Source organism: Bombus impatiens, unplaced genomic scaffold (genome assembly GCF_000188095.3).
Source record: "Bombus impatiens unplaced genomic scaffold, BIMP_2.2 scf_0102, whole genome shotgun sequence".
NCBI lineage: Eukaryota > Metazoa > Arthropoda > Insecta > Hymenoptera > Apidae > Bombus > Bombus impatiens.
In genome coordinates, this window is record NT_176521.1 from 756529 (window position 1) to 780499 (window position 23971).

General features: G+C 31.0%; 4 protein-coding genes across 9 annotated transcripts in view; 3 read left to right on the forward strand and 1 right to left on the reverse strand.

Moving 5' to 3' along the window:
* Positions 1-4580: 4580 nt before the first annotated feature.
* Positions 4581-10703, forward strand: LOC100747002 (exportin-6-A). Of its 3 annotated transcripts, none has more exons than XM_012394899.3 (16): positions 4581-4819; positions 5275-5478; positions 5591-5782; positions 5866-6025; positions 6140-6396; positions 6473-6639; positions 6719-7025; positions 7106-7198; positions 7417-7585; positions 7661-7799; positions 7884-8242; positions 9263-9590; positions 9667-9864; positions 9938-10216; positions 10289-10454; positions 10532-10703. In XM_012394899.3, the coding sequence occupies exons 1-16, from the start codon at positions 4817-4819 to the stop codon at positions 10607-10609; spliced, it is 3099 nt and encodes a 1032-aa protein (XP_012250322.1). In that variant the 5' UTR covers positions 4581-4816; the 3' UTR covers positions 10610-10703. The 3 variants fall into 3 exon arrangements, with proteins under 3 accessions (XP_012250322.1, XP_033174445.1, XP_024220369.1); XM_024364601.2 differs by lacking the exon at positions 4581-4819 and adding an exon at positions 4926-4970; XM_033318554.1 differs by lacking the exon at positions 5275-5478.
* Positions 10704-11154: 451 nt separating this feature from the next.
* Positions 11155-13860, forward strand: LOC100747121 (putative aldehyde dehydrogenase family 7 member A1 homolog). Its single transcript, XM_003486156.4, has 9 exons — positions 11155-11343; positions 11476-11692; positions 11771-11958; positions 12034-12233; positions 12310-12425; positions 12518-12646; positions 12725-12834; positions 12964-13224; positions 13291-13860. The coding sequence occupies exons 1-9, from the start codon at positions 11188-11190 to the stop codon at positions 13501-13503; spliced, it is 1590 nt and encodes a 529-aa protein (XP_003486204.1). The 5' UTR covers positions 11155-11187; the 3' UTR covers positions 13504-13860.
* On the reverse strand, positions 13522-15440 carry LOC100746006 (methyltransferase-like protein 5). 3 transcript variants are annotated; one of them, XM_033318555.1, is made up of 4 exons: positions 15199-15440; positions 14848-14953; positions 14659-14780; positions 14292-14570 (listed from the first exon to the last, which is right to left on the reverse strand). In XM_033318555.1, the coding sequence occupies exons 2-4, from the start codon at positions 14873-14875 to the stop codon at positions 14415-14417; spliced, it is 306 nt and encodes a 101-aa protein (XP_033174446.1). In that variant the 5' UTR covers positions 14876-14953; positions 15199-15440; the 3' UTR covers positions 14292-14414. The 3 variants fall into 3 exon arrangements, with proteins under 3 accessions (XP_012250324.1, XP_033174446.1, XP_012250325.1); XM_012394902.3 differs by having other exon boundaries at positions 15072-15440; XM_012394901.2 differs by lacking the exons at positions 14848-14953; positions 15199-15440 and adding an exon at positions 13522-13831 and having other exon boundaries at positions 13902-14570.
* A 173-nt stretch (positions 15441-15613) lies between these two features.
* LOC100747433 (lissencephaly-1 homolog) overlaps positions 15614-23971 on the forward strand; it is a 26886-nt gene continuing 18528 nt past the window's right edge. Inside the window, exons 1-2 of one of the 2 annotated variants that reach the window (XM_003486159.4) lie at positions 15614-15872; positions 19234-19381. In XM_003486159.4, the coding sequence (XP_003486207.1) occupies positions 19344-19381 (38 nt within the window). In that variant the 5' untranslated portion in view covers positions 15614-15872; positions 19234-19343. Of the gene's footprint in view, positions 15873-17733; positions 17883-19233; positions 19382-23971 lie in introns of those variants that run through there. The other variant, XM_024364602.2, reaches the window with a different exon arrangement.

Genomic DNA, 23971 nt, shown 5'->3' on the forward strand with positions numbered 1-23971 from the left:
TCTGTTTCATCTAAAATTGAGAAAGAATCAATAGAATGAAGTAATGAATTAATAAATTCTATTAATTTCAGTTCAAGATTTTTAATAAAGTGAAGATGAGAAAATTACGTTAGTTTTACTTTCCATCTCTTAATATCAGTTACGTCTGAATTAATAATTACAACGACCTTTAAAGAACTTTTTATATTTGAAAAACGAATAATAGTTAATGATTCAACTGTTTGCCCAGAAAATACAGCTGACCAAACTTTAGAATGAAAAATTAAAGAATAAAAAGATTAAATTAGTTCGACGTGTGAAACTCAATTTTCAATAGGAACGTGTGTATTACAGAGACAACGATTAGGCGAATAATAGCACACTGATGTGCTATTATTTGGATATAACTCTGATAAGGTTTCCTTTGTACATGTACTCGCTATCTGAATAATCTGCACAGATAATATGTGCATGCCACTGTTTGCCAATATGTGTCTTGAAAATTCAATTTAAATAAAAATCGCGTATTTTTCTTAGCTTAGCAAAAATTTTGAAGATTAATAAAATATTTATATCGATTAATCAACTACGAGTATATTTTAATAGCACTAATTAGAGCATGCATTAGTTCAAATTTCAATAATTCAAGCTTTCCACTGTTTACATAATCGGTATAATGTAAACGAGAAGCACTTATGAGAATACAATAACATCATTAGAATTATCACAAGACAAATTTCGATATTCATAGTTTTGGATATTCGAATTAGATTTTGATGTTGAAATTGAAACTGGAGAATATTTAACTGAACTTAACATGTTTTTTTTTAAAAGCTAGTATACTATTGACCGTTTAATTGTAAATGCTTTTGATAATTACTTTTAGTCCCTTCTTTAATACGATATGACATATTTCAATCTATATTTTTAATGAGAATATTTCGTGACAGAGAAATTTCTAACTTTATTTACAACTAAAATTACCGAATGGTACAAAAAGGATCGTCGACATGTATGAATATTTTTTACAATTTTCATTGGATGGTATCCATAAGTTTTATAATATTCTTAACATACGTTTTCCATTTAACGATATACTTTTAAAATAATGAGAAAATAGCTACAAAATGTTCCTCTTTTACATTCGACCCAAAAATTTCTCGAAAAGTTTGCACTCCCACAACAGTGTATGCAATTACAGTTAGAGTAATTATAAATTCATATAAAATCCCAGTTTTTGTTTCTACTTTCTTTTACATCTGCTGTTAATACGTATGCTAAATATCCCATCCTTTTAAAACAGCTTGTATCCTTATACACAATTTTTTTAACGTATATTTCTATATTTCATAAATCTTCTAATGAACCCTCGTGAAATTTCTAAATAATAATACAATTATATAGGTATTATAAATAAAATTATAATGGTTTCTATCGTATTTCAAAATAAAAGAAATTTGTATGTTATTTAAAATAAAAAATTAAAGTTTTTAAGTTATCTAAAATTAAAATTTAATGAAACTTAATTTTTTAAGTTACTTGAAATTACTTCAATCTTATTTCTAAAATGTTTATATACCTTATTATACATTATTGAAAGGAAAGTGAATTTATTATTCAATGATCATACATAGATATCTTTGTTCAGAACTCATATATTGCGTAACAGCATTAATTTACGAATGAATAAGAAAATGAATAAAACATTCGCCTACTTCGGTTTACTAATAAATAATTACTTCGAAATTTGTCGATAATATAAATTATAATACGAATTAATAACAGAAAATCATGATAAATGAACATATATTCTCTTGCAAACAAAAAAATAATTATTAAGTAATTGATAAATAATTAATAAATGATTTCTATTTATCTTCTACAATATTATTTATCTTGGAGTATATACAAAAAGAGAAAAATATCCTTTGGAATATAAATATTCATTAAATATATAATATATGTAATATATAAAATATTCTTTTCTTCACTTTAGTATAAAATTTCAATATCACTGCTTTATTACTATACAAGAGTAGTGCAAGAGTTTTTATGGAGATTTTATAGAACAAATTAAAATCAGAAAATAACCTTTTATCGTACAAAGCTTTACTTTTGAAATAAAATAAAACGATTGACTTGTACTTATATTACGAATAGCGATCCAATCTTATATTTCAAAGAAAATTAAATTAAGAAAATAATTAAGTTTATCGTATGAAACTTTACTTTCGAGAAAAATAGCCTATAATATTTGTATGTATTTTACCAATAATAATAGTCCAGCCTTATAATAACACTAATAAATCTTTTAATATCAATATATTTATATATTGTTTATTTATCTGCACGTCACATTTCACTCACATTAGGTAATGAACATTCGACTAATATTATCCAGAGAATAAACCACGTATGGTAACAAATCAATTCTCTCGCGAACGTTGAGGATATCCCAAGGTATAAACTGAACTTGATTCAAATTTTAGCTGCAATCTAAAAGCGGACTATGAAGGAAATTAACCGCGTAGCGCAGTATGGTTTTCTCCCTATCCTAGTTATTTCTATCAAATACTTTTTAGTTCTTTTGCTTTTTTTCATATTGACAAGCAATCAGTTCGAGCTATCGATGGATAACCAAAATTCACGCAAATAAAGGTGATGTGACTAAACTTAAAAATTTTCTATAACTTTGACATTCTTAATCTTAAATAATTTTATATCTCATGTATGATAGAGGCAACTTAATTGAAATTATTCAGCAATTCTTCAACTTAACAATTTTAGGCATATATCGTTAACAGTTATTTACGAAATCTCTCAGACTAAATCCAATTTGCTTCAACGCGAGCAACTCTGTTTTACTTTCATGTATAAGGTTATGTTAAAGATTATTTTAGTTAAATTATCAATTTAATTACATATGTTGTTTTGTTTGATAAAATTTAAAAAAAGTACGATGAACTGAATTCGACAAATATTCAAAGTAATCGAAGCAAGAATAAAAGAGATAAGCATAACGTTCACGTTATTAATAATTTCGGAGATGAAACAGCGCGGGCAGATCACGTTGAAAAATTAAGAGTATAATAGCTTCTGCTCAGAATTATCATTTCAATAAACTGTTTATTCATTCAATGTGTATAAAGATGACAACTATTATAGACATATGGAATTTTTTATTTCGTTTACGATACTAATTTGAAATTCCATAATTATATTCAATCACTCACCTAAATCTCCAAAATTGTGAAGCACAAAAAGGTATTGGATTTCAGGTTTATCCTGTCCTTCAGAGTTTCCAACTTTATCAGTTTCCCCTATTTCTACATTTCTGTGCACCCGGAAATCATAGAAATATTTGACAATGTAAAAATAAATCTAAAATCTGTTGATTTCAATCTTTAGTTGATGATACTTTGGATGACACTTTTTCTTCTTTTCTTACTGTCACGTTAAATCTTATAGATTATAGATTGATGGCACGAAATTATATCAATAATAATCGAATATTGTAATGTCGCTAGATGTAATTACACATTTTATCGTTCGTCATTATTTCACTGGCGCTATAGTCTTTCTCAACACCGAGTCGGTAATGTCGCGTGAGACACAAAAATGATAAGATAACATTTTCGGTAAACGTACGTACAAACGTACATATATATGTTTATACATACATACTTGGATAGTAATTAAAATAAATAAATAGAATATTAATTAAATATTAAAATTTCCTGAATCTCTATATGATGATCTATATGATCTCTATATGAGAATCTGATAGAATTCTTCTGAATCGTTAACGTCAGAAGTTATGGAGGCGGAAATTACGTAGTCTTTGGATTATATGACACGAATTTACATTTTTCTACATAAGTAAAGATAAAGATTAGATCAATATCTGCTTGCATTTAATTTAACAAAATTTTGTATAGTATACAATTCGGAAAACAGGTTCTAGAATCGTATATTATTTATGTTATATTTTACTTCTCACGTAATGCAATACATATTTTATAAATGATCTTAAATATCAGAGGTGACCTGCAGTGTAAGGTTCAAAACAATTCTCGACAAAGTTATTTTAATCGCTATTATTGCTTAATAATTTAATCAAAGACGTCATTTTTTCAGTTTCACCAACTACATACTGCACAACTATGTGATACGTTGTGCAATAGATCTGTTTACGCGATAGATATGCATATCTCGGCTATGTTTATACTTCCTTTTTCGGAGATATTGTTTGAGCTATCTTTTACTAAGTAAAGAATGAATATCGGTTTCTAACTGGATATATATAAATATTCATACAAAACAGTAATATGTATACGATAGAAAAGAAATATGAAGTCACGGCATAGAAATAAACATCGTAGATGAGAAAAGACCAGAGAGAAATACGATAGAGAATTATATACTTACCTATATGTATATAATCCTATAAAATAAAAAAAATCGTATAAATTTCAAGTAACATTACAAGTACTTCATTTTTCGCGGTTAAAATAAAGAACCAAAGCTCTAAAACGAACCTTCAATAAAAACGATTGCTTTTTTCATTCTTTCCTACTATTGGCTACATCTAGTAATGGTATACATCTAGTAATGGTATATGATGGCTTATATTCGTACACACATATGCCAGAAATATAAGTATACTAAATGTATTCATGTGATATCTAAGTACTTACATGCAGGAATCGAGAGATCGAGTATTTAATTACTTTGTTGGTTCAAACATGACGTTTGACAAGTGAGAGCCTAACCTTGTGTGATTTGTGTATTTATATACGGCATTTATAGCAATACACGCTCTTTAACTGTAGCTATCATGGTACGTGAAATAATTATCGTTTGATGTAATTAAACACGCGTATTATATTATGTCCTAAAATAAATATGTACGTTTTAAAATAAAATATACGTTATCGTTAAATAATTATATGAATGATAATCAATGTGAATTATTTTACAAATAAATGCAGGTATATCGTTAATGGCTTTTAAAGATAACACGTAAATCTCTTAATATTTACTATTTAGGAAATGAATGGATTCCTTTGTCAAAATTACCATTAATTATTAAATTAAACTGAATAAAGGAAAATTACTAAGGAATATTTTGGAAATGTTTTCCACTTTCATAAAGAAAAATTTAAAAAATTCTGATTAAAAGATTGTTTTCATAATTTCCAATTTCTATCATATATAATATTGTGCATAGTTCTTGTTTGGTATTTTGATATTTTGTTTCATTACTGAAACACAAAGTAAATATTACATTTACAGGACAATGATGCAGTTGCTCTGCAGAATTTGGAGCATCTGATGACTGAATTTTTCTCTCCAGAAACAACAAATGAACGAAAACGTATAATTGAAAGAAGTTTCCAGGAATTCGCAGGACAAATTGATTCCTGGAGACCGTGTTTACATTTCTTGTCTTCTACTAACAATCATTATGTCAGTATGTTTGCTTTATCTACATTAGAGGTATGAACTAACACAATTGAATTCCATCATTTTAATTGTTTGTAAAGTAAAATTTTCACAATTCAAAAAAGGATAAAAAATTAAATTAGTTATGAAATGAAAATTATTGTAGACGACAATTGGGAGAAGATGGCCAATACTGCCATGGGAAGACAGAGCGCTCACAAGATCAACTTTATATACATTATCATTAGAGAGAGGTGTAGCTCCTTTTGTAAGAAACAAAGTAGTCAAACTTGTTGTAGATATTGCTAGGCACGATTGGCCACATTTCTATCCAGATTTTTATTCAAATATCTTACAGGTTTGTATATATTTTAGCATTGAACTTAAGTTTTCAATTAATTGTTTCGATCTAACTTTTAATTTCCTTGTATGCATTGATAGTTATTAAGTCACAAGCATACAAGACTGTTGGGTCTCATTTACTTGCGAACAGCTTCGGAGGAACTAGCCACTCCAAGAGAAGATTTACCAATACAAAGGAAAAATGAGTTATTTAGATTTCTTAGTGCCCAAGTACCACTGACTTTGGATTCTCTTACAGGTATAGTTCATATATCTTACATTATTTCTATCTTCATTAAAAAAAGCTATGTAATTATTATTTTTGTTTAATATTTACTAAAATATTTGTTAAAATATTCTAAAATATTTATAGTACTTCTAAAAGAAGCAACAAAATTGCAAAGTCGTTCTGGAACAGTTACACCACCTCCATCACCCACTAGCGGTCAAACAGTAGCACCTGCAAGAGCTATTCTAGACGTAGAAGGGCTAGCCACAGGAACTAGTGAAGTGTGTATAGCAACATTGGATGTGTTAGCACATCTTTTCAGTTGGATTGAATTATCAGAACATATCTCTACAAATTTACTGGATGCTATCTTTACCTGTGCCAGGTATCACGATTCAATGGTAGGATTGCGTATCAAATATCACAATATATTGTAATTTAATTAGCAAATATATTAATCATATGTTTTATCAACAGAATGGCAAACAGATTGAAATGGCCGTACAAGCTGTGACTACGATAAATGAACTTTTATATCGACCGCTATGTTCTCCCGACGTAACCGATAGATTATTGGTAGAAATATTTCAAAATGGAGTCACATTATTTCAATTTTTGGAACGTTTGGATTCTATAAATGAAAGGTATTGAATGGTGTGAAGCATCTGACAAATTCTTGTAACTAAAGGCATTACATTTGTGAAAAAGTTATTATATTTCTAGTTATATGGAAAAGCTGACAGAGTTCTTACAATTATTTGTAACAAATCATCTAAAGAGAGTTGAATCGTGTCCGAAATTTCCAGTAAATACGTTATTAGAAGTCTTGTGCCATCATACCTTTCAGCAATGCTCAACAGTAAACGGATATCTACGATGCTTAGATGTTTGGACTACACTTTTAGAAAGCACTCAGTCTCGGTACTCACCAGTATCATTAGCTCTTGCCGAGAGAGTATTGCAAAAAATGAGTTTTAAGCTCAATACTCGCACATTGAAAGATCTTGATACAGAAAGCTTAGACGAAAATGTAAGAAAATCTACAAAATTTCATCGTATTTGTCCTGTTTTTAATTTAGATCTATTTTAATCTGTACATTTTTATTATAGGAAGAAACAGAGTGGCAGCATTTCTTAAGATGTAATATAGAGTGTTTAGCAAAAATAGCAGATATTTCTCCGATTCCGATCTTTACATTATTGGTAAAATTTTCATCAATTATATATATCAATCAAAATATATATATATATATATATATATCATCAAAATTTCATCAATTATATATATATATATATATATCATTTAATTAATCAATTATATATATATATATATATATATATATATTATATAATTAAATTATGAATTAAATGATATATATATCATTTAATTCACAGTTTTTAATTGTGTAAAACCTTTTTAGTATCGTTCTTGGAGGGAAGGATTAATAATGTTTGGAGAATTAGGTGCTGTTATTGCTAACAATCAAGTTATTTTGTTAAACGAATCAGAAGCATCAAATGTACACGCGCATTTACGAGATTTGGCTTCTACTACCCAAGCGTTAGCTAGATTGTATTCACTTTTCCTCGGTAAGTTAGTTCTTATACATATAATAATATCATGATTATGATTTAGCACAATATAATTGTTTAATAAAAAACAAGGCGATGATCAGAGTATTGACCAGTCATTAGCTGAAGAAGTAGTGTCTCAAACATTAGATGCCTGTAAATTTGCCAAGACAAACCAATTGTACAAAGCATCATTGCAACCAGCTGCAATTGTAATAGATCTTATAGAAGTGTAAGTAATATTTATAAAGGAAAGTATTTTTATGCAATTTTTAATATAATGCAGCTTATAAAAATGCTTCGTTTTGTTGACCAGTCATTCACAGTTGTTAGCATCACTCCAAGCTTGGTGCCATTGGATAGCTAACAGGCCAGAAAAGACAAAAGAATCACTATGTCAACGATGTATTGATTCATGCATTTTAGCATTAGATTATACAACATTCTGTGACAATCCACCACCAGCGAATTTAACTCATTCCGCCACACATCTTTTCCAAAGTATCACTGCTATGTTGAAACCTGTTTTATGGGATGAACCCACGTTTAGAAAGTTAATTTCAATGGTAACATATCCATTCCTTAAACCTGATACAATAAAAGTACTACGAAGGGCATTAGTAAATGCAATTGTCTTACCACATGGTGATGGATCTATTCGAGAAAGATTGTTGGGTAAGTAATTAAATGCTTACTAAGTAATAAATCTTTATATATATATATATATTATATAATTAAATTATGAATTAAATGATATATATATCATTTAATTCACAGTTTTTAATTGTGTAAAACCTTTTTAGTATCGTTCTTGGAGGGAAGGATTAATAATGTTTGGAGAATTAGGTGCTGTTATTGCTAACAATCAAGTTATTTTGTTAAACGAATCAGAAGCATCAAATGTACACGCGCATTTACGAGATTTGGCTTCTACTACCCAAGCGTTAGCTAGATTGTATTCACTTTTCCTCGGTAAGTTAGTTCTTATACATATAATAATATCATGATTATGATTTAGCACAATATAATTGTTTAATAAAAAACAAGGCGATGATCAGAGTATTGACCAGTCATTAGCTGAAGAAGTAGTGTCTCAAACATTAGATGCCTGTAAATTTGCCAAGACAAACCAATTGTACAAAGCATCATTGCAACCAGCTGCAATTGTAATAGATCTTATAGAAGTGTAAGTAATATTTATAAAGGAAAGTATTTTTATGCAATTTTTAATATAATGCAGCTTATAAAAATGCTTCGTTTTGTTGACCAGTCATTCACAGTTGTTAGCATCACTCCAAGCTTGGTGCCATTGGATAGCTAACAGGCCAGAAAAGACAAAAGAATCACTATGTCAACGATGTATTGATTCATGCATTTTAGCATTAGATTATACAACATTCTGTGACAATCCACCACCAGCGAATTTAACTCATTCCGCCACACATCTTTTCCAAAGTATCACTGCTATGTTGAAACCTGTTTTATGGGATGAACCCACGTTTAGAAAGTTAATTTCAATGGTAACATATCCATTCCTTAAACCTGATACAATAAAAGTACTACGAAGGGCATTAGTAAATGCAATTGTCTTACCACATGGTGATGGATCTATTCGAGAAAGATTGTTGGGTAAGTAATTAAATGCTTACTAAGTAATAAATCTTAATAATACATGTATGATTTCAATCCATGTAGGCACGATGGTATCGACATTATCTATACCTCTCGGTTTAGAAGGACAACTTGCACCTTCGGAATCTACCATTTCAATAACAGTAGTGCCATTAACTCAATTATTAGAAGACTGTTCTGCCTCATCCACAACGATAAAAAAAATGTTACATTCGTGCTTGGGATCAACTATAAATCGAATATTAGAATTATTGCCATATATGATAAGATGTCAAAGCGTATGTGAGATTCTGCTTAGTTTTTTGCATTCAGTGTTTTCAGTACTACAACAGCAACTAGGCCCTGAGTTTACTCAAAATGCAGTTCAAAGAATGCTATACATTTATACTAGGTAGATCATTTCATTTTTAACAATTTTATTTAATTTATATCATATAATTTTATTTTCATATTTGATGCATTTGCAGAGAAAATATATCCGCGGGACCTGCATTAGATCAATTATTGGAAATCTTAATATTGGTCGTATCAGCACCTAGTAATGCATTTAAAGCATTTGTTCCTTCAGTGACCAATTTATGTTTAGGCCAAGTCTGGCCTGCTGTCGGGAATGATCTTAGTGCATATCCAGATACTACACTTGTGTTATTAAAACTTTTCCACAGGTACTATACGAATTGTATTTTGGCTATTTGAATCATTAATGTAACAATAATAAAATTTAAATATTTGTTTTAGTATACTTATGCATCGATGGCAATATTTTTATAATACTTCTATACTACGCACCCTCGGTCATACTGATGAAGACGAATCCGTCGAACACAAGGAAGAATTAGTTGCAATTTTAGAAGCTTTCGGCCAAGCTCTTCTTCAGCCGGATGTTAACATATTTCGTCAAAGTCTACAAAGTCTAGAACAGTTAAATGTACGGTGGCGGCTTTATCAACGAGCTGTGTTCAAAGTTCATTTACTCGAGAGATTTCTAATGGCGTTATTCACTGTTCTATTTCAACAGTTAGTGGGATATTCTTGAATTACAATTTGTTTCACTTGAAGTGATAAAATATCTTAAACATTTATTTCTAGATCCCATAATTTATTGGCGGATGAGATTGCAACTGCTATTCATAGTTTAGCTTCAGTTAATATAGCATGGTTTTTCGGACATTTTTTGCCAACATTCTTGGCAAGTTGTGAAGGTGTAGATGACATGCAAAAAGCTACATTATTAGGAAACTTTGACAAGTCTACGGTAAGTAGAACTAGAAAGATCATTTCGTAAGTAAGTTAATAAATAATTTTCTTATTGACTTTATTACGTATTAATAGGATCAACCGACTTTGACGAGATCAGTGCTGCAGTTAATTTCTGATCTACGGTGTTATCAATTTTGTCGACCGGGCTGAAGCAGTTGCATTTCAATGCGAAGATGCATTACGATGACATATTCAATACGAGTTTCAAAATTTCAGTAATGAAATTTTAAAAAAGCAACATTTTTTATCAATTTCCGTGCCTCGTGGCATATACCAAACATTTTTAAATCATAACATGTAAAGAGACGAATGTTTCTCAATGTTGCAATTCTGTATCACCTTGTGATGTTACTAACATTATTTTAATGTTAGTAAAATAGGATAAAACTCTTTTTTAAATATTTTAAGTGTTACATTTATACTTTCTAATTCAATCTATTTCATGAAGTTTTATTGAAGAAACATACTTCTGTTAGAGAACTGAATATACGCAAGAGAATTTTTATTACAGGTTTTAAAAAAACATTGTATATTAGTGTCAAACTAGCATTGTAATTATTTTGTAACATGTATGAACGTTAAACTCAATTCCAATTTTTTGTGATATTTACTGGTATTTAAGCTTATCATACCCCTTCTCTTTTTGTCGATAAGCGGTTGTTTTGATAACCCGGAGTCTTTTTATATTGCGGCTTGAAGATTAAAGAGTTAGTCGTAAATATTTAACAATGATTCGTGCGTTGTCAAGCAATAGCATCTACATCCCTCAATTACAGAAAGTGAGGCACTTAGTAACAGATCCAAAATATGGATTCTTAAAGCAGTTAGGCCTTACAACCGAGAATCCGGGTCATTATGATGGACGATGGGGAGGATCTGGCAAAGTATTCTTTTCTGTTTATTTAATCATATCGTATGACTTTTAATTTAATTCATATTATTGATTCAGTTAATAGTAATTAAAATTATACCAATTACAATATACAAGAAATGGTTTTATTAATAATACAATGCAGGTAATAGAATCAGTTTCACCAGCAACTGGTAAAGTAATAGCAAAAGTTCAAACATCAACACCTCAAGAAGCAAGTAATGCTATTACAGAAGCTCGTAAAGCATGGCCTCAGTGGGCATCACTGCCAGCTCCTACAAGAGGCGAAATAATGCGGCAAATAGGAGAAGAACTACGAAATAATTTAAAACCATTAGGACGATTAGTGTCTTTAGAAATGGGTATGCTTTGTTTATCCACAAAATTCTACTTTTTAATATTGTAACTTAATTTCAATATTATAATATATGACATTACAGGCAAAATATTGCCAGAAGGTATAGGCGAAGTTCAGGAATTTATTGACATATGTGACTATGCTGTTGGCTTATCTAGAATGCTCCCTGGTAGTATATTTCCTTCAGAAAGGAAATATCATGTACTTTTTGAGAAGTGGAATCCTCTTGGAGTAGTTGGAGTTATTTCTGCATATAACTTTCCTGTTGCAGTAAGCACAATTTGAAATAATAAAATGATTGGTAAATAAAAAAAATAATTAGAATTAAGAAAAAAGATATTCTAGGTATATGGTTGGAACACTGCTATAGCAATGGTTTGCGGAGATACCGTTGTTTGGAAAGGTGCACCTACTACCCCATTGACTTCTATTGCAACTATAAAAATAATTGCAGGAGTATTAGAACGAAATGGTGTACCAGGTTCGGTTGCATGTATGATAACAGGTGGATCAGATGTTGGTGAAACTATAGTTAACGACACGCGGTAAGATGTAATATATTTAAACCTTAGGAAATTTTTGTAATATCATAATCAATGCAATTACCATTATTATTTATAGCGTACCTCTAGTTTCATTTACTGGAAGTACTGAAGTTGGTAGAAATGTAGCTGTTAAAGTTCAGCAACGATTCGGAAGATCATTGTTAGAACTAGGAGGCAACAACGCAACAATAGGTAAATTAAGCAATACTAATAGCAATAATTATATCTTTATCACATGGTTACAGTATATTAAATTTAATTTAATTTATTATCTTTTGTAATAGTTGCTCCAGATGCAGATCTAGAAATGGCAGTTAGAGCAGTAGTATTTTCCTCTGTAGCAACAGCTGGACAGAGATGTACCAGTACTAGAAGAGTAATTCTTCACAACAAGATAAAAGATGAATTTTTAGGTAAAGTTTTATACTTTAGTTCAATTAACTGTAATTACAGCAAGCATTTAATAAAAAGATAATGTGTAAATTTAATAGAAAAACTGAAAACGGGATATAAGAGTATTTTGGAACGAGTAGGAGATCCTTTAGATGATAATGTTTTGTATGGACCATTACACAATCAACAAACATTAGATAAATATAAGGTACAAGTGTTGTGTTAATATCATGAAATCAATTATTAATATGATTTACAAATGATTTAACAAATATAAAATATAAAAATACAAAACTACAAATAATCAACTGATAATATAATTAACAATTATTTATAGCAAGCAATAAATAGTGCTTTACAAAATGGAGGGAAAATTGAATTTGGTGGAAAACAGATAAACAGAGTTGGCTTTTATGTTGAACCAACCATTATTACTGGTTTATCACCTAAAGCTGAAATTGTTCAAAGGGAGACTTTTGCACCAATTGTATATATTCTTGAAGCAAACTCTTTAGAAGATGCTATTGCTATTAATAATGATGTACAACAAGGATTAAGTAGTACTCTATTTACTAAGGATGTACGAAATATGTACGAGGTAAGGATATAACTACATGATTGCATTATATATGTCTCAAAATATTGAAACATAAATATTTTGTAGTGGGTGTCTGCACATGGCTCTGACTGTGGGATAGTAAATATTAATATTGGAACTAGTGGAGCAGAGATAGGTGGAGCATTTGGAGGAGAGAAAGCTACAGGTGGTGGACGCGAGAGTGGAAGCGATGCATGGAAGAATTACATGCGACGTTCGACTATAACTTTCAATTGTGGAAATGAAATGCCATTGGCTCAAGGCTTGAAATTTGAGTAATTAGAATATACAATTTGCGTCATGAAAATATTTTATTAATTTAATTCAAATCGTATAAAATCCACCTTAATATCTACATAGTATTGTTTATGAAACTTATATGATTGTGGTATATCAAATTTCACTTCTGCAATAACTTTGCCTTTGGCTCCATACTGTGCAGCTTTTTGAAGAACGTAATTACGCGTGCTTGTTTTATGTAACGAGTACACAGTATTTGATGCTAATTTAGTCGCGATTTCCAAAAACTTCATATCTGTGCCTGCATTATGTTTGGTACCAAAAGGTGGATTCATAATAACTGTATCAAAGAATTTCTCGAATCTCCCTGTAAGATTGTATATAATATAAAGATTTTTACTTTTAAAAAAGAGTTTTACATATTTATATATCTATACCTGGTAGATATTGTAGTATATCACACTGTACAGTTTCCACAAATAATTCTAAGTCATCGCAATTTTTAGAGAGAATGTTAAGTGCATCAGGATCTATTTCAAAACCAGTTACATGACTTGCTTCAAGCAGTTTCGCTCCAATTGATAAATGACCACAACCACAACCTAAGTCAGCAACTGTTCGTCCTTGTATATCACCAAATTGTACTTGAGCACAGTACAACATGTGTGATGCTACATGCGCACTAGTACAATATTGTTCAAGTAATATTTTAGGTTTTTCAAATCTGTCTAACTCTTGTAACCATGTCTCTAAATTGCGAAGTGTAATGCTAGCCATTTTCTGTGTTTAATCATCAATTGTCACCCAGTGTTACACTTTTAGTTCTATTACTTTTAAGAGGTACCCTTAGAAGGAGGTACTTAGTTCATATTAAAAATCACTTTATCACACTTGTTCAAAGTCTGTAGAATTATTTATTACTTATTATTTGAAACTGCAACTTAATTTTTCTATTTAGCATCAAATCTTGGAAGAACTGGTAAAATAAGATTGCCAAAGGAAGAATCCTGTGTTACAAAGTAACCTGATGATGCTGCATGCGCATTATGTAAAGCAGCTCTTTGGGATGCATTCATTACAACACCATCAGAGGTCTGTGTAGGAGGCTAATGAAAACAGATGATTAAGAATATAAAAACATATAATTTATCAGTCGATCTGTCGACAAATATGATATATAGAATATATATTTACCAAATTAGAAGGACCTGTTGATGTAACAGCTAATGATGTATTCAATGTTGGTGCTACACCTTGCTTTAAAAGCAATTGTTTTTTTAATTGCAATTCTTCTAAGATTTTTCTATTCTGTAATTCTACAATCAGTGCGAATAAAGATCCAGTATCAATTTTATTGAAGAAAATAATTATAAATAGTATTACCTCTCGAATTTGATTGTGAAAAAGCCATCAAAGTTTCGATTTTTAAATTGGAAATAAGTTACGTCGCCGATTATATTTTACGATATAATTTATTATTAAATCTTACCTAAAAAGTATATAAAAGACACATTTAACAAAGCGATATTAATTTAAATAAATTTTTGCTGACAGTTTATAATTTCGCCATCATGCTAATACTTTCATTGTTAATCATTTTGCGTTACCTTAATTTCGTCAAAACATGAAACTCCTAAAAAATATCTTTAAACGAAGTTCTATACCAATACTTTAACTGCCATTATCGATATTATAACTACTTATCTACTTTTTTATTAACATAAAATTATTTACAATGTCAAAAGTTTGTTGCTTGTAAAATATTTACGTGTCTTCGATAATCTCTAACTTTGTTCTACATAGTAAGGTATTGTTGCGTTTGATTTTGTGTGCGTATACTTATATCGGATTGGTATACATAGACAGTGGTGCGAGGGAAAATGAATATAGAGGACACTGGTATCAGTAATAGAGAGGAGTGAAGTACACTAGGCGAACAACAGTGGCGCTTCATGCCAAAGCCATTATGGCTGTGATCAATTCGCTTCACGGAATCTCGTATCCATAGAATATATATATCAGTGATACGATCGCGCTCGTTTCTTTTCCCACCAAAATACCCACTAGAGACAGAAACTGATACCCCGATTTACAACCTAGAATATTGCTCTCTCACTCTTGTGTTCGCTTCACTGGTTCTTAAAAGAACACGCAGACTATTTGTATAAGTCTATGGTCGAAACGTAGTTCCTTCAGATCAGTGAGTTCCTTCGGAGAGCGAAAAAGATTAGTGACATCGATACTTGGCGCATGCGTTAGAAAGGAAGACTTTCGCAGGCGCCACCTTGTGAGACAGTCCTATCGCAGAAGTTATTTCGAGTAGTTCTTCGGTGGTTGTGTTAGTCCGGTTTTCCCGTGATTTTTTCCGATCTCAAAGGATCCCGGTTACTGCTACTCCGTTAAAAAGAGTGAGTATCGGACTCCAAGTACGCGGACTTTTATTCTCACGTTGCATTCGTTAGTTAGTACGTTGATCTGACTGTAAAATATACTGCAACCAGACGTGACAGGTTCTAGCAAAATGGCCGTGCACGATTTACAACAAACGGTTGTTCCGCGTTCGCCCGATGATCTTCTAGCAGCGCTTTCTGACCGACGTGACATTGCCTGACAGTGTACACTCGATCAAATACCGATTAAAATACCGGTTGATGATTTTCGGCCAGTCATCCAACCATGTTCTACACATATTCAACATACATGTTGCACGTCACTTCGAATTGATTTTTTCGCGAATGACCGTTTGCGTCGTGCGGTGGTACAACCGCTTTGCCGCAACTCGCGAGCCAGCCTACTGAAACGTTTGTACCGAATTTCAGTTTTTTCTCCAGTCTCGAGCATTATCTTATCTGTCAGCTACCAAACGATGAGAAATGATCAGATTACATCTTTTGACAGACGTTGTTTGTGCGAGTTGCTGTCGACTCAGCGATCAGCTGTCGAGTCTGTCAGCGAACTGAATTCCTTCTGATGTTCTTATATCTTCGGAATATTATAACATGGATTATTTGATCAATCCTCGTCGCGGGCTTATATCTCTTAAGGTTACGCGAATTTTTTCATGAAAATTAGCATTGTTGTCAAACGAGTCTTGAATTCGTCCTATTCGTACGCGCGTAAACGAGTCACGGTAATGTTTGAAGCAGTGAACGATTTCGATCAACTCGTTGTGCCAACATGTAAGGAGATTAGAGTCGAGAGAAGCGAAGCCACAGGTAGATTCACGGTGCACGGGGTCGAGAAGGCCAAGAGTCGCTCACCCGTACTGATGATCCCGGAAATAGTCGTTGCAAAAATTCATTGGTCATTAATATCACATACAAATGCGCCTTAGCAAAATCGCGAATTAGAAAGCAACTCGATGGTTTAATCATTACCGTCTGAAATAATATCTGTGTTTTCCTTCATGTTTTTCTGTGAAAATTTTCTACGAGTTTGAGTTTCTTCCTTTTATTAAACATGGTTTTCTGCTCAGAGATATAATTTCATCGAGTTATATCTACATCTAACTCAATTCGTAATAAAACACTTTCGAAAAGTGGGGTTGTATCTAGTCGAAGTGGCGTCAATACAAGACGTATCAATACCATTGTTGATATCATTAAAAGAGATTTCGTTGATTGATTGAACAATTATATTATGAGTTTTTCTAGTGTATATTAACGTGACTGGCCGTAGGGAATTAAAGCAGGCCGTGATGAATATTTGAATGCACCGTAAGGTGAAATACACGGCAACGAGGGTGGGCGGACAGCCGGTTTATCGATTACGGCGCATCGCGCCGATAAGCATCGTCATAAAGCGTCGCGACGACGCAGCGCGCTTTCTCGATTGTCAAGGTCCTTCCTTTTAAAGTATTTGTTCCCACGACACGTTTCTTTGCGTACGAAACGCAATCAGGAAGATTGTTTGAAGAGAGCGTTTTTTGATCGTTGGGTCAGACTCGAACATTACCGGGGAAAGATGGCCGCTTTCGATTCGTTCATTCTAATTGGCTGATTTCGTTTCGTATTCGCCAATTACAGTAGACTTTTGTGATCGCCGTTTAATCATCGTCTTCCAATTGCGTTCATGTTTATTTGGTCGTGACCCGCGTGTTTTGCCAAATGTTATGTCATTCCACGGATCGCATCGCGAGGGTGGGTTTGGCAGGGGCTAAGGAATATAATCAATATTCTGGTCCTTGCTGTTTCTAGCCGAATAAAGTGTTGCAATACCATCGAAAACTTTCGTTACAAATAAAATTTCACAATTTCAGTCTTTTATATAGATGATCAGGTTTTATTTAAGGTATTAATTAAGAAAATTTAGTGATGCAAAGTGGACAATATACGGATATGTTGATATTTACAAACGTTGTTTACAAATACTACGTTTAAGTATTAACTATGCGATCAATATAGTTATACAGAAATACCGTACGTATTTAATTCTTTTTCTCTTCTTCTTTGATTTTGTGTAGTATTCATATAAAATTATTTGATATAAAAATTTAGCATATTGTTAAGATTATTAGGATACAACTTCTCAAGGAAAATAAATACTTTTATTCTTTGAATGACGTCTGATTTATAACATAAAATAAAGATTTTGAAATGGAAATTTTTTCAAAAACAGTTGTGTGCAAAAATCTTCTACATTATTGTTAAGTTTAATGTTTCTGATAGTGAAGATCAAAAAAATGAACGAAGTTTCTTGTCGAATCACCTCCTATTTTACCATCAATGGAAAGTAAAATAAATTATGAGAGTTAGAAGCATGTTATTGTTCCGATTAAGGATTTCAGGACAAACCGCTCTCACACATTCGTCTGAATTTCCTTTCATGCTCGTGTATTTCCTTTCTTTTTCTATTTTTTTTTATTAAATAAGAAAATAACTGTTACGCTGGAAGTATTTTAAACGGTAAAGCCTAGTTAAACAGTAACTTTTGTAGGAATACAAAAAATTGTATTATTTTATCGTTTTCTCTCTGAGAAATTGAAATCATATTTGCTCTTCTTTCTTTTTTTGTTATTTAATTTATGTAATTGTTAGTAATATTCTTTTCCGATAATAGCTGTTAATTATCGTTTTGAAATGTTATCTCTTTTCCCATAAAATCTAATGAAAAACAAAGTATTATTTAATTTTAATCGATCGATTGTCCAAGAGGAGGAGACATTGGATTATGATGTTGAAGTATCATTTGCGATTGAGGAATGACAGCACGTGGCAAGATTGTTATGCATGTGAGATCTTCTTTAGACGCAGTAACTGCAACTGTTGAACAAAATGGATATGTCTATTTATTTAGAATTGCACATTTTACTTGTTGATTTCACTAGTTAATTATACTCATAACAAAGAACGAACTAAGAGTCTCTATAATTACAAATTTGAATCCTTATATTGTCAACATTGATTATATCCCAATCAAAATAATCTATATAAAAAAAGATCCGGATAAAATTAAGAAAAAGGAAACAGAATTTTCTAAGGAAAAATAATCTTATAAATTAAGTGGTCAAAAACAAATATAAAAAGGGAACTTTATTACTTTCTCCCAGAATGTAATCTCATTTTAGTCTCTAGCATTCAACGAAAGAATTACTATAATTCTTCTACAAAAATTAGATACTGTATATCTCAGTCCAATAGACAATTGTTTAATAACAATCTTTGATCTTAGAATATAATGACCGTAATCAAAATTTATAATTTTCAACGTACTCTATTTCCTTAAACATGAAACTGTGTTAAAAATTAAACTGTCTATTTCCTATTGTAGGCGATGTCGATGGCTGGGTATTAAAGCAACCAGGAGCTGACTGGAGAAAAATCTAGTCGCGCTCATTTGAATCACTGTTGAGTATCAGCCAGTAAACACACACAAGGATCATGAAAATGGTGCTGTCTCAACGTCAGAGGGAGGAGTTGTAAGTTCCAAATTTTCTCATTTATCAAAATCACTAGAAAATCTGATTATATTACGTTACTCTGACTACGTTATTCTGATAACGTTATTCTGATTATATAGAATCAAATAGATCAAATAGAAGAATATCATTTATCTCTACTCGTCTGGGAAGGAGACAGTTCATATAACCGTTCATATAATAGGAATTCATCGACTCTCCACGCTTCCTACGATTTTTTATTCAAATAAGTAGAACTTCATACTCAGATGCGTAGATTTAATCGACAGGTATTCAATTGACCGAGTATTTATTAATTAAAATTTCGTTTCAATAAACGAAGTTCAAATGAATTGATTTCTGGCTGTTATTATTTAAAAATTCTCTAAATTAACGAGTGTAATTACAAATATTGTATAAAAAGTAATATCGTTTCTTTTGAAACGAAGTCATCTTTTTTAGAAAATAATTTATTTTTTAAATAATTATTAAACATCATTTATATCTTATAAACATCATATATATCTTTTGTATATCTACTTATATTTAAAATTTTTTATTTTGTATATTGAAACTACAAAATTTCTTACATAATAGCTTTGATGTTTTTATTTTTTTCTTTTCTTGGTAGCATGATATTAAAATATAATTGAAAATATGCGCAGGAAAAAATTTGTTGAACAATCAATTCTTATAAGATCATAAATTGTTATTATAACTCTGACAGTTCTTGCAATTGAAACGGGATCGAAATTGAACAGTAAAGATTTATTGTTATTGCAAAACATCTACAGGAAAGGAGCACGTTGCGTGAAATTTTTATCGCGCGATTATAGCTGGAGCATGTTTTGTAACACGCAATGCATACTAATTAGTAATGAAGGAGCACTAGCGATGGGTTAGAATATTCTGATAATGAGAGAGACGAGAACGTTTGTTCGATTTTGGGTAACCCTTATCCTGAGAGCTAGTTTAGCAAATCGGTTGGAAACCACGATAAACCAATTTATGAAAGACTAAACAGTAGTTGTAGGATTGGAAAGTGTTGAAAAATTCTTGTTTGGATTCAAACTTTTCCAAATATATGAGGAATTTGATAAAAGCGAATCTAAATGTTTTAATTGTGTATAGTGTTAAATGTTTAATTCTGTATTTTAATAATTTTGCATGAATAGAAGTAGATTTAAGAATGTATGTGTTAGTAGTTGATGATTAATAATTTCGAGAGGTACATCAATTATTTAAAAGTATTTAAATTAAACTTCACAAAATATTTCATTCTGTGTAATATATTCACAACAATTAAAATAAAGCTTTAGATAGGTAGATACCTTAAAACATTTGTTTAGACATTGTTTTTATTTTAATAAATCTACAACTTTTCACTTCTTTACTTTTTTTATGAAAGGAAGTTGTTCAGCAATATACATTTTATTTTAACAAATATATGGATGACAATAAGTCGATCAAGATAAAATGGGCAAAAAATAATATGTTACGAATAGTTGTTTGCAAATGAAAGTACATACTATTTACTGAAAGAAACTAAGGTTCGGTAAAGTATACACGTTACGTGTTTCTAGTAAGAATTGTTGTAAGATTTATATGGTAGTAATAACACAGGCAACGCACCAACATGTCAATTGTTACGCACATGTAAGGCGTGCATAATGAGTAGAATCACCGCGAGAACAGGAAAAGATGAAAGGGATTGCAACGTAACGAAATTTTATCCAGTAAGGTCGCATTAATCTCAGTTGAATACGCGAGAACAAAAGACCCTATTGCGTACTAGCCACTTTCCTTTTCTTTCTTTTTTATGGTGATATAATTTGGGGATTGGATTCAAAACATTACAAATATCGAAATCTGAGATCATTCTGTAAGTATTGCGAAACGTATAACATTTAAGATATCACTGATAAGTACAATTAAAAATGAGACGAATAAAATACGATTAAATGTTATGTGACGTACAAAAATAGCAATGCCAGACGACAGTATTGATTTCATCTTCGTTAAGAATGATCAATTATTAAGATGATAGGATATTTGGAAGGAAATTAGATTATATTATACATAGCGATGTTTTCAGAGAGAGAAATGTAGTCTGTTAAAAGTATCTTGATAAATTTGTTCCATGAATTTTCATGGAACTGTTCCATGATGGTTTTTAGGTAATGCATTTTTTAAGAGTGAGATGATGTATTGCTCTTAATATTTTAATACGATTTTGATGAGAAAGATGGTGATAACAGAGTGATGATGATAACTTAAAAATGTTTTCGTATTTCTTTTCCAGTGCTTGTAAAATGTTAAAAATCATACATATTTACCACAGTTTTGTTTCTCTTAATATTATGAATTCTTCTAGAAGAGTTTTGAAAAATTTGGTGGCTCCACCTTAATTTTATAGAAGTTTAATTAGCTAATGAGCTTTTGTTTGAACAGCGATTGTAAATACCAGAAAAGTGAATGTCCTTAAGTAGTTAACAGCTACTTAAAGCTTCTCTCATTTTGAAAAACAGGCGTGTTTCGTAAAAATATACAGTGGAACGTATGACGAAATAATTCTAGCGAAGTTGGTAGAAAAACTGAGATAATACGGAACCCTTATGAAATTATATAATTTTCATATAAACGTTGGATTAAACTGCATTTGCATATACCTTTCTGGCTGTAGCATTACATGCTAATCATTGGAATTAAGCATAATTAGTTTTATTCTTATCTTGAAATGTCTTGATCCAATGGTTGGAAATTTATATCGAGAAAGCTAAATATACAGATTAAATAAGTGAAACCCAGGTAAATATGTAAAATGATAAATTCTTTTAGAATTTAAAAGCCTAGAAAAAGACAACTTATTAAGTATTTATCTCTATCCGTAACTGAAAAAAGTAGTCTGTTTAAAAGATATTTACTTTTTATTTTGTTTTCAAAATTCTTAATCGACGAATTTTGAGTTAATTATTGAATTTATAGTAGATATACACGTGAGAAATTATATCGAGCATATAACGATAAAAATAATGATAATGCTAATGGAGTAACGGGAATAATAATTACTGATGGATGAATAAGTAAATTAAAATGTTTATTGTACCTGTGTATTTTCTGTATTTCGATGTACATACGGAAATCAAATATGATGACTGTGTGACGATTTATTCCGTATAATAGGTTTTCATTCGATTCCCGCGAAATGATCTGTAAACATAAATCTGACTCAGGTTCGTTGGGTACATGAATTAACCAGTGTCATCAATCATGAATCACTATACCTCGTATTTCGAAATGGGATAGCAAATGGAATAGAAAGAAACGAGCTCACGATAAAAGAGAAACCCAGCGAAACTACCGTTTTAAACAAATATTTCTGCAGAAATATATTTATCTTTCTCGAAAATGCAAGCTTGCTAAAGATCAAACGAACATAACACACTTCCACGTTGTGTTTCAACGAGAAAACGTTGTTACGCCCTGTGGAAGTATTGTGAAATAATTTTGTAAATGGAAGCAAGTTACTTCGATGAAAAATATCGAGGAGCTTCCGTAAATATTTTTTGAGAAGTTAATCTTAAAATAAATTGATTCAATAAAGGAATTGATTAATGTTTAGCCAATTTCAGTGCGTAAAATAAGAGTAAACGTTACATACATATTATGAAGTTAATGTTACTTTCAATCGGAATGTTTTACCTGTCATAATGACGTCATACGTAGTCGATAGGATAGCCATAGTGTATAAAAGTGTCATTCATGAGCGTGTGATGAGGCGTGTAATATTTTCAAAATAATGAGTCTGTTTCAAAATTTTTATACCTAAATCCTTCTTTTTTTCAATGATAAAAAAATATTTTCAAAATAATGAGTCTGTTTCAAAATTTTTATACCTAAATCCATCTTTTTTTCAATGATAAAAAAATTAAGGAGAGAATCAAATTAAGGGAACATTGGCAAAAAATTAAGATATCTATATCTGTTTCAAAGTTAATGACACATTTCGTGACAAATTTCTCTGGTTCGAAGATTTTTCTCACCAAATAATGATTAATTTTCCAGTCGTATATCATCACTCGATACGCTGGAACCTTCAGTCTTGCGAAGCCTTACAATTTCAAATACTTCCTCTGAAGCTATTCATCTTGCTCCTTTTTCAGTATATCATTTTATACATATACATCTTCCAAAAACCTATACGAATCTCGTTAAAAATATACAAACTCGCGTGTATATACTTTATGACATTCCTTCAACTATCGTCACTTTTTATTCCATTTGCTTATTTTCTTGATGAATGAAAGAGCTAAAACTATCGTCGAACTGAAAGTGATTTTCATCGTGTCTGCACGAAACCTTATAACTATCCTCGAGCGATCAATTAATCGGGTTCGTTTGAAACGTAGGGACTGAAATTAGCATGGCAAAAATCAATAAGTCAGCGTGACGAAAAACTGTGCGTTTCTGTAATTTCCTCCTTGAAGGGGGACTGACGGTCGCGGTCGGTTGTCGCGTCGGGAGCCAAGGGTTGTCGGTGTTCGCGATACAACCCCCCGTCCACCCTTCGCGATGTTATTAATGGGAAAACGGGACAACATCGATCGCGGT

Bases quoted from the DNA above. Each gene is read 5' to 3' on its own strand.
- LOC100746006 (XM_012394901.2), bottom strand. From the start codon at position 14,241: ATGGCTAGCATTACACTTCGCAATTTAGAGACATGGTTACAAGAGTTA. The intron at 13,832-13,901 runs GTATAGATATAT...ACAATCTTACAG, and splicing joins TATACTACAATATCTACCAG to GGAGATTCGAGAAATTCTTT.
- LOC100747121 (XM_003486156.4), top strand. From the start codon at position 11,188: ATGATTCGTGCGTTGTCAAGCAATAGCATCTACATCCCTCAATTACAG. The intron at 12,835-12,963 runs GTACAAGTGTTG...AATTATTTATAG, and splicing joins AAACATTAGATAAATATAAG to CAAGCAATAAATAGTGCTTT. The intron at 13,225-13,290 runs GTAAGGATATAA...AATATTTTGTAG, and splicing joins ATGTACGAAATATGTACGAG to TGGGTGTCTGCACATGGCTC.
- LOC100747002 (XM_024364601.2), top strand. The intron at 6,397-6,472 runs GTAGGATTGCGT...TTTTATCAACAG, and splicing joins CCAGGTATCACGATTCAATG to AATGGCAAACAGATTGAAAT. The intron at 7,800-7,883 runs GTAAGTAATATT...TTTGTTGACCAG, and splicing joins GTAATAGATCTTATAGAAGT to TCATTCACAGTTGTTAGCAT.